At 38.2% G+C, this 10605-nt stretch overlaps 2 protein-coding genes across 3 annotated transcripts in view; both read right to left on the bottom strand.

Annotated features, from left to right (window-relative positions):
• The window catches only part of plekhm1 (pleckstrin homology domain containing, family M (with RUN domain) member 1), a 14684-nt gene extending 9983 nt beyond the window's left edge, over window positions 1-4701 (bottom strand). For both annotated transcript variants that reach the window (XM_032501728.1, XM_032501729.1), the window contains exons 1-4: window positions 4458-4701; window positions 2767-2856; window positions 1291-1532; window positions 352-1020 (exon numbers count right to left, since the gene is read on the bottom strand). In XM_032501728.1, coding sequence (XP_032357619.1) covers window positions 352-1020; window positions 1291-1532; window positions 2767-2820 — 965 coding nt within the window. In that variant the 5' untranslated portion in view covers window positions 2821-2856; window positions 4458-4701. The remainder of the gene's footprint in view (window positions 1-351; window positions 1021-1290; window positions 1533-2766; window positions 2857-4457) is intronic.
• Window positions 4702-8032: 3331 nt separating this feature from the next.
• On the bottom strand, window positions 8033-9365 carry ifnphi4 (interferon phi 4). Its single transcript, XM_032501774.1, has 5 exons — window positions 9206-9365; window positions 9038-9110; window positions 8775-8924; window positions 8556-8639; window positions 8033-8241 (listed from the first exon to the last, which is right to left on the bottom strand). Exons 1-5 carry the CDS (start codon window positions 9340-9342, stop codon window positions 8131-8133), a joined length of 555 nt encoding a protein of 184 aa, XP_032357665.1. The 5' UTR covers window positions 9343-9365; the 3' UTR covers window positions 8033-8130.
• Between the last annotated feature and the right edge of the window lie 1240 nt (window positions 9366-10605).

Consider the following 10605-nt stretch of genomic DNA (forward strand, 5'->3'; position numbering starts at 1 on the left):
TGTGTGTGTGTGTGTGTGTGTGTGTGTGTGTGTGTGTGTGTGTGTGTGTGTTCATGGTTTATAAAGGAGCATGTCATCCAGTGCAGCAGTGCGGCTCATTGATGCGTTTTATTCTTTCATTGTTGGACAGGCAGTGTAGTTAAATCAAGCTATTGCCCTAATCTGATCACTCTGCATGTGTATGCATGTAAACATAGTCAGTGTGTGCAACAGGAAACCCTTTTTTTCTGTATAATTTCACTTGAAAATGTTACCGCTGTGCCCCTGCAATATCATCAGCTTTATCCTTCAACTCTTATTTGCTCTTTTGTTTTAATATATCCAAAGACACCGCTAAGAAGATACACTTACTCCTGCTTTGTCCTCTTGGTGCTGTTGCTGACATTAATAGGCATTTCCAGGTCGCATGAAGACCACTGCTCTCCTGTCGGGCTGCGGGGGTCCTGCCCCTGCAGGAGGCTATCAGAGCTCAAGCTGGAGGAGAGCTGAGAGGAGCCTGTGGTGTTCAGGCTTAAATTAGACAAGTTGAGTGCAGTCCTACCCCCTTGGAGTGCACTTGTCCTTCTCTCCAACACTGGGCATCCACTCTGCACATCCTGTGCATCGGATGAGCCGGACGACTGAGACACTGTATCCCAAGATTCTTTATACATGGGCTTGAAGGTGGGAAGGTCTCCTCCATTGATGGGCAGATCGAGTGTTTCCGCCTGGGACAGGGGGCAGAGTCCAGCGAGAGCCAGAGGCGTGGTGGTCCATTCGTTGAGGACAGCAGACTTGTAGGAGAGGTTGAATGTAAGTGAGGCCAGACCCTGGAGGTAGCTGAGGAGAACTTCCCGCTCCTCGGTGTCCAGGAGCAAGGCACTGGGCTGGTAGTGGGCCCGCAGCTTGGAGCCCTCACGAAAAAGCGATGCAAGGTAGCACTCCAGTAGGCCGTGGTTGAGAGCCAGCCGCAGCCATGCTCGGCAGCGACCCACATCCGTGCCCACGAAGCTGATCTTCTCCAGCTCTGTGATCACATCACTGGGGATTTAACGGAGTGTGTTATTACACTTTTGAGTAAGTTTTCACAGAATAATGAGTTGTAAGGTTGCACCTAACAAAGTTTTATTCCACTTAATCCAAAACCCGAAGATCTTCAGTTTAATTTCACATAAGACAACGAAAGGCAACAAATCATCTCATAAGAGAAGCTAGAATCAGGGAATGTTGGGCATTTTTGTTTATCAAAGTTATTATTACCCTATTATCAAAACAATGTGTGATGCCCTGTTATCATAAATGTGCCTTTACCGGTGGGTGACTGTCTTGAGGAGGCTCCAGAAGAAAGGCTGAGGGAGAGGTCCTCGGTCTGCTTTCTTACTCCGGCCCCCAGCCTCCAAACGGATGTATTTGCTCTTGATACCGTGGATGAAGATGGCCTCCAGGGCACAGCAGAGGAGGTTAGCATCAGCATCTTCACTGGTGACCACTGTGTCCGATGTTACATATCGCTTCTGCAGGGCCTTGAGTGACTGTGTCAACCTCTCTTTGATCTACGTGACAATGTGACAATGCACAGGAGAGGAAATATGATCAACTTCATTGTTTCTTTTGGACATAGATCAACTAAGGTGTGGTTCTGATGAGAAGTGAGTAGGCAAATAACTTCTCTGTTCACCAACACACATAAAAGGCAAATGACTTGCATTCCAATCTACAGTGTGATTATGATAAACAGAGAGAGGGCAGTGGCCATATTGTTATGAAACATTGTCAGTAGATTACCTGCAGTCGGCTGACATCGATAGACAGAGAACCCTTACATTATGCAATAGGTTCGAGAGTAAAAACTGATTCTATAGCAAAACTCTAAAAAGTGATGGCCTGGGCGTTCTCAACACTGAAGCACTCTTATTTTACTGTGCTTGGCTTGGCAGGACTTGAACAACACAGCAAAAAAATACTTTGTGTATAATGGAGGACAAATTCCTTGCCTGTTTTCATAGTTTCCTGACTTACATACATTAACGTATTAAGTCAGCAGTCAATTTGCGAGACACAAACATTTACACTGCACTATTGAACTCTTTTTTTGACTTATTATTTTAAGCTAGTTGACCACTATTTTAAAATCCAACTGTTTATCTTTTTTTTTAACTTAATGCCTTTTTTGTTCAGTTCAATGTACAATAGAAAGAAATAATCTCCTCTCATTGTTTTTCTAATTCAAAAATAAATATGTTGTATTTTAGCAGTATACTGACAACAGCACAAATACAGAACTGAGTACACTTTAATATCTGTTCATTTATCACAAAAAATATTGTTAGAGATGTTTAACTTTATTGCATATTTCCTTTATATTGTGCAGCCAAATGTCATCCATCATACTATAACAGCCATACAATAAATTCTGCAGGTCTGTACTCACTCTTTAAGGCTTTGTACTCTATTCTTATTGATCTGCCAGAGTTATGCCATTGGTTCTGGGTCTGATCTTGTCTTTTTTAAAGCATTGATAGATAAACCCATATTAACTACTCTAAGTAAGATACACAGGCAAGTGGATGAATAACCAAGTTCAGTGCAGAAAGTGGGGTAATGTTCAAGTACAATTACAACAGTACAAGTACAACATGTACTACTTAAATGTCACAAGCTGACTATGTTTAGCAAAAATCCATTCCAGGACGCCAATAAAGCCAATCTGACACCTTCCCCAGAGGTATCACAGTAACAATTAGAGCAAAAACACCAGCCAGGAGAGGAAAAAGCTTGTAGTTTTACCTGTTTGACATCTTTAGCCTCAGGTGGCGTATCTGGCATCTGTGTTGCTAGCATGGCACCTCTTGCGAAGGTTTATTCCCACATGGCACGCTGAAACACAAAAACAAAGACTATTCCTTTTAATATCTGATGCGTTGTCTCTAATCACAACTATGCCCCTGAGCCCCGCTTCCCTGTTATCATTACTTTTTGACATTTGATGTGAATAAACTAGTGCAAGCTTGTGTTTCCTGGCAAACATGCAAGGCTTGTGATAAGGAAGCAGTTTTTTGTTTTTTTCTTCCTTCCTCACCTTTTGTCACATTTATCACTGGGCTATCATTACATTTTCCATCACGAGACTGTGTTCTGTGGCATATCTGCTATTTCATGGTTTCAGTGAGTAACCCGCGTTGTAACTTAGTCATGTGAGGCACTGATTAAAGAGGATGTCTGCAGGGAAGTAGCTACAAAATGCTTTATGACTTACTTCCCCACTCAAAAAGCACTTAAAATCTTAAAAGTCACTCTCTTCAAAAGGCCTGGACCTCCACTGACAGACAGACTCTTAACCCACCACCCTCGAGTCACTAGTATGCACTACATTTACACACTTCCTGGAATATTAGCCATGACCATTGCACACATTATACATACTGTGAACTTCAGCACATCCCATGATCAATATTTTAGCACACCCTGCACTGAACAGTGCAGCCTTCCTTCTTTCCCTTTCTTAAACAGTTTTATTGTACTTGTGTTAGTTTTGCTGTAGTGTCTTTTTAGACACTTTTTATTGTAATATAAAAATTAATATCAAGCTACTGTAACGTGCACACTATTTCTATAGTTTTAAAGGGTTTTCACTTAAAGACCAAAAACCAAAGATTAAACAGCTAAAGTGCTAAACATCTTGAGACCTAAAGATACTAATAATCTAATGCCTTCAAACTACTGGCTGAAGCAATTAATCAAATGGAACTGGCCAAATGAAGAGCTAAATCTGCCAAAATGGAAAAGAAGTGTTTGGTCATTGAGTGAAATCCACTCAGTGTGGTAGATTCATCAAATCCCTTTCAAGCAGGAAATTTGCATACAGTACACAGAAAGAAAAATGACTGGACGACTAACCTGTATGTATGTTCTTGTCCTTGTTTGCATTTGTACCGTTGCAATTGTATGCACTAAATACACCAAAACAAATCCCTTGCATTTTAAAACTTACTTTAGTAATTCATTTGATTTTCGGATTCTGAACCAGGATCCAACCTGGCACCGCTGACTCCCTGCCTACCTAGCACTATATGTGGTCTCCAGAAATGCCAAGCTGCTGACAAAAACAGGATTACTAACAGTAGTAACTACTAACAATAGTACATATGCAAGTGTCGTTACGTATTAGCCTTACAAAAGCGTAACGTTTGCAGGTAGTTTGTTTGTATATTGTGACAGTTTAAAAGGTTATAAAGAGTCGCCTTAACGCAAGTTGTTAATTTAAATGTTAGCTTCAGTTTTGGGCGTGTGTGGGGCATTTAAGCACGAGAGGGAAGGTTAAGACAGCATAATATTAGACACAGAAAACCAAACCAAGCAATTTAAAGCGCCATTCATGTAGCAGTTCGGTAACACAGTATATAAAATGCAACCCTTACAGGCAGTCTGAGCTAGGAGTCTGAGTGGGGCATTAACGTTAATGTGGCTAGCTTCCTTACCGAAACAGGTTGGCTAACTTGTCATTAACGTCCAAAGACAACCGCAAAATCCTCTGTAAATTCTTATAGACTCAGTAGAAGAATGTTAAAAGCAGGTCAATCCGTACAGTCGCTCTCCATCGCGTCCAAAACATCCAAAAAAGCACAAAAATGCGTTAACTAACATTTGTTTTCACGAGTGGGTAAGACTCCTCTTGTCAGTAGCTATACATCTGAAGACAGATGCATCATGGGAACTACACCAGTGCTGCCTTCAGGCTCCATCAAAGAAACACAGTAGTCATGAGATGAGCGTTATAGGAAAGTACAAAACATTTTTTACAGACATTAAACCTTTATTTCATGGCATGTGCTTGTCATTTGCGCGCGTGCTCACATACTGACTTCTTTGGTGTTTTATTAAAGCACAATTTAGCCTGCACGTCATCATATCTGACCTCACACTGACACAAATGGAGCCGTTACCGGGTGTAATGCTTGTTTTATCGAATAAAAAAGGACTCGAAGGAGTGAAATATAGACTACTAATATACTATAATAATTTGTATGATATTAAAAAAATATTGCACATGTCTGAACTTAGCCTACGCTAAGTAGAAGCAGCGGTGACAGTGGTGCTACAGAAGTTAATGTAGTTTACGAGTAACCCCCAAAGGCAGCACAGCTTTTGAGGCGTGCTAATGTTGTTGCTCTGTTGCAGACATGTGAGGACTTTGTGTACCCTCTCCTGTCACAGAGTTCCTTTGGCTTACATCACAGCTCAGAAAAGTTTGAATCATACACTCTACAGCTTGTAAACTGTGCACTGTATTTCCAGACTGCAGTGGCACTAGAAATGGATTATTCTCCACCAGAAACAACCCACTGACAGGAGCTAATTAAACTTGTATGTGACTATTTTGGTATAATTTAACATTTACTTAATTTCATCTTTGTGCAGGTTATCATTTCTTGAAACAAACTTTTAAAATTAACTTAAAGCATAATGTGGATATACAGCTGATATTTAGTAATTAGTAATGTTTTTTTTTACTCACTCTGGCACCTTAAATTGTCATTTATGAAATAAAATGTAGTACAATATTTCCATCTATGTAGGCCTACTAGTGAAGTTGTAGTATTCAGTGATGCTTACAGACCCCGGCGTCCCAGCTGCAGCACTGTCGTGCCAATAACAACAATACACTAGAATGTGGGAGATGAACAGATTATTATTAGTATGATTAATCTTTAAAATAGTCCTTAATTACAGGCCTACAGGGGAATACGACCCACAGTTTTTGAGATGGAAAAGATCTCAGAAGTTTTTCGACGCTGGCCTCGGAGCTCGTAGCTGGTTGAAGGGATTCCAGGATTCCAGGTGGAAATTGGGATTTGCTAAAAGGAGCAATTGAATGCATGGGAAAAAGTGGGCGGTCACTGTTAACTCACCAACAGTGTTTGAGGGTTCCTCTTCCTTGGCAACAAGCAGCAAAAAGAGCACATTGCAACTTAAAACATTTGAAGTAGCTTGACGTGATTGGTCAACAAAGTCTACATGCTTTTTTTCTAACATATTTTCTATTTTCATTTATTGGTATTCATATAATTTACAGTAGATAAGAACAAAAAACTTGTAAAATTGTATACATTGGAATTTTCAAAACGTTGTAGTTTTGGCACTCAACACATGTGTGCATTGATTAATTCCATTATCATGTATGTCATAGAACACATACAGTATACAGTTACATGATTGATTCCACACAACGCTCTTTGGCAAGTACACATCTCTACTTTCATTCATTTTGGGGCGTCTTTTTCAATTTTAGGGCAAAAATTGAAGTGGTTTTGAGTAAACGTTGACATCTTCCAGTCTGTGATTATCTATCAACATACGTTCCTTTAATTTTAGTCTACATAATTCCTAATTTCTGCTTTTCTAACTCAAACATTAGGTATAATTTTTTAAAAATGAGATGAATTAACCATAAATTCCAAAAAATAACTGTAAAACTAAAGTCAATAAGTTAGTGTTACGTAGTGATAAATGTCAAAAAGGGCCAAAAATGTAATAAAAAGTTAAAACATCCATGAAAAGCATCAACAAAAGTGTTGATTTTCAATTTTGACGGGAAGACAACACAAGGGTTGAAGTGCCTTTGACACAGCAAACATGTTGGGAAAACACATTAGTTCCAGCCATAAATGGAAAGTGCAATTTAACAATACCATAAAAGAAGGATGATATGATGAAATAGCAAACAAAACACCAGAAGTCCCTCTGTGGAGACCAATAAAGCCTTATCTGTCTTTCTGCTCTTTAAAGCCTCCTTCAGAAACGTTGTGACGTGGGACGTGATTTTCATATTGCAGTCTGAGAATGTTACACATCATGTCTCTCAGGCCGCCGTCACTTCCATTTTCACTTTGGGGAAGCGCTTTCTTTTTATGCCATGACTGGAATGTGGACATGCTGCAGTCATGTCGTCATATTCAACTGTGATTGACAGATGCTATTAAACCAATAAACATCCATTAATGGTGGCAAGAACAACAAATACAGAATACTAGTTTTTATAACACATCATTGTCCTGCACAGAGAGTCTGCAGACTAAATTAAAACTTAATAAATACATATAACGTCTTGCCTTAAATCTCCAAATTAAAAAGAACTAAACTGACAAAATTAAAAAAAATAAATGTCACAAAGCCCCCTCTTAAATACACATTAATACACATAAATACACATTTAATTACCTAACTTGCTGATTGAGTTTGATTGACTTGATGAGTGTGTGTGAGTTTGTGAGAGTTATCGCATGTTCCCGCATGTTGTTTAATTGTACACATTACAAAGAATAATATGCATAGCCTACTTTTTGTTCATGTGAGAGGAATAAAAATAACAACCGTTTGCTAGACAAAATATTAATTGTATTGACTATTTCATTTGAAGAAACATAACATTTGGCTGAAAGCAGAGTTGAAAAAATGAAGCATGTCGATCAGTTAAGACAAGTACGTGATTAATAAATACACAAACAACTCAATAATGCATATGTGAATATGTAAATGGTTAAATAGTGAATTGGTAGATACTGCATGTGGGCAAATACATTAACAAGAAACACATGATCAATACATACACAAGCATCTCAATGATATATATATGTCACTCAACAGCTGACATTTCAGCATTTCTGGTGCTTCTTTAATAAAAAGTGTTATTGTGTTATATGGACTTTAATGTTTGTGCATCAGAGCCTGAACAAGGCCCTTCTTATGTCTGTCGTTTGATTTTATTACAAATCTGTTTTCCTGTTGTTAATGTAACAAGAATAAAAACAATAAACAAGATTTTATTTGCTGGAGAAAGTCTTCTTTTTATTGGCTTTTACAGGTATAAAAAGTAAAAAAATAAAGTTGATCAACAACATATTTATAAAAAATACTGGTTGTGCAACAAGTCACTATATAAATAAGCAATAAATACATAAATACATAAATTAATGAATCTGAGAGAAAACACAGGTTTTAGTCATTTTAAGCAAATAATAAATAATAATAAATAACATGTTGATCATAATAGACAAATACATGATCAATACATGCAGACATCTCAATAATAAATACATCCATATGTTAATAAATAAATAGATGCTGCATGTGAGCAAATAATTTAACCCATTGTTAACGTGACAGATGTTTGTTGGGCACCAGAGATAAAACCAGCTGTTCTACTCGGATCAGATGGGTTTTCATTTCCTCCCTGACCAGCTCCCAGGCTTCAGCACTGTGGCCCTGCAGACAGAAATATATATCCGCATTATTAAAACCTAATAGATACTGTAGACAGATAGATAGATAGATAGATAGATAGTGATAGATAGATAGATAGATAGATAGATAGATAGATAGATAGATAGATAGATAGATATAGTAGGTATTATTGAAGAAAATGCTGTTGCTGTAAAAAGGAAATTTTGTGGGATGAATAAAGTATAATCTAATCTAATCTATAGATAGATAGATAGATAGATAGATAGATAGATGGATAGATAGATAGATAGATAGATAGATAGATAGATAGATAGATAGATAGATAGATAGCTTACCATTCGCTCCAGGACATGGTGTGAGAGCTTCTTGAAATACATGTGCAGCTTCTTGTTCTTCTTCTTGTGGCCGTGGCCCTGAATCTAAATGAATAACAAGGAAAACAGTTATTTTAGAAAGTTGCATCCCATTCCCTATCGGCTTATTTACAGACATGTAACCCTGGCACATAGACCAGGACTTCAATGTTACAGAAATCCAATTAAAGGTACACTCACACAGGAGTGGAGGCCGTCGGCCTGCTGGGTTACAGCAATGAGAAAGTGCTCCACTGTGGTCTCCTCCCATGATGCAGAGCGGTGGTCCTCCTCAAACAGGGAAACCATCTCCTCCAGAATCTGAACTGTGAAACTCAGTTTGTCCTCAGCCTGGAAGAAGAAGACCATTCAAAGGTTACAATAGGAAAATATTCAATCTAACAATAATCAAGTCACGTCTTTGTCTTTTGATATTTATCAAATAAACCTTGAAGCTGACTTACTGATGCTTTGGACGCCTGGGTGTACAGATGGTTAGGGAAGTCCACTTCATCCTCAGTGCTGTTAGTGGAATTGATTAGCCTGCATCACACACACACACACACCATGAAGTAAACAAACAATAGAGTAAACTCCTTCAATGACTTTAAAGAACATAATAAAGAAGTCCACTTACCATCGTATCTATTAGAGCCAAAGCCTTTGTACTGTGCTGTCTGAATTTATGATCCATCCATCTGCAGCTCAGCGAGGAGCCTACCCCGGACAGACTGACAGACAGGCACACGAACAAGATCCCGATCAGCATTTTAGAATAAGGTTCCAGTTCTCTTAGTATGGAGCAAATACTGATTTCTCTCTTCAAGCAGTTGTTGTGTTGGAGCAGAGCTGCAGCGCCACATTTATACGGCAGGGACACCTATTTCACTTTCCTAACACAAACACTGAGGTGAGCTGCTTGCATCATTTCACACGGTCACTTTTCGCATTTGAATTATTGTTGTATTGAATTATGTGCCACAATATAATAAGGTTGCATGTTGCATGTTGAAATACCGAGCTTTAAAATGCTACGTCATAATACGGCAACGTAGGCTACTTTAGATCATCACACCGATTTGTCTGATTGGAAAATGTCAGGAGTAACGTGGGAATATATTTGCGATTTCTTTTTTTTTTTTAATTGTTTTTTCGTGATTGAAATCCATCTCGTTGGTTTTTAATTAGTAACATGTATTAATTTAAATGTGTCAGTTTGCTTGTTTTGTAGCCTGTGTTGGAGTTTTGAGGAAAATAAATCCTATAGCTTATATATTTATTTAGTGTTAATGCAGTTATGCCATGGAAAGTATCTAATACAACACGAGTATTCTCTATTTGTTATTGACATCATAGTTTATTAATTGAGGCTATTTATATATTATGAGATAACATTCATGATTCAAACTGTAGAAATGATTTGACAGTGTGCACATAGCAAACTCGCCATGAAAAAATGACGTAAGAGACAATTTTAGAAAATAAGAACTGTAATGTAAGATTTATCAATAGTTTGATACCCTTCAATTTATGTTTGTACTGTGGTATTACTAAATGTTTCAAGGTGTTTTAGGGCAAGGACCCCTAGCTGAAAGAGAGGCTGAGAAGGGACAATCTACATGTTGCATAAAATTATATTGCTTATTAAACTGGGCCTACAATAACGTGTAAGGCAGCCCAAAACTATACCTACAGGCCAATAAGCCTGTATTCAATGTTGTGTAAATAGCCTAATGATTTTTTTTTTCTAAATGACAAATTGCAGAATTATCTTTGCTAATAATGCGTAGGATTTGTGTTTATGTTCATTTTCAGGCATATCTAGTTTAACTCTTGGGAAAGAAATTGGTGGCCCCTAGTGTGGTAACTCTGAGGACCCCCTAGAGGGCCCGGACCCCCTGTTGAAGATCTCTCGCCTAAACCCTTGTCCTTATGGGCTTCTGGAAGAATATAAATACACTGCAAAACACACGCACATTGAAAATAAGCCTACAAATTACAATAAAATCACCATTAAAGAAATACAAGCTAA

The sequence above is a fragment of the Etheostoma spectabile genome, chromosome 21 (genome assembly GCF_008692095.1).
Source record: "Etheostoma spectabile isolate EspeVRDwgs_2016 chromosome 21, UIUC_Espe_1.0, whole genome shotgun sequence".
NCBI classification, from domain to species: Eukaryota; Metazoa; Chordata; class Actinopteri; order Perciformes; family Percidae; genus Etheostoma; species Etheostoma spectabile.

Bases quoted from the DNA above. Each gene is read 5' to 3' on its own strand.
- ifnphi4 (XM_032501774.1), bottom strand. From the start codon at position 9,342: ATGCTGATCGGGATCTTGTTCGTGTGCCTGTCTGTCAGTCTGTCCGGG. The intron at 9,111-9,205 runs TGGACTTCTTTA...ATGCAGGCTAAT, and splicing joins CTAATAGATACGATGGTAAG to CAATTCCACTAACAGCACTG. The intron at 8,640-8,774 runs GTGAGTGTACCT...TTATTCATTTAG, and splicing joins CCGACGGCCTCCACTCCTGT to ATTCAGGGCCACGGCCACAA.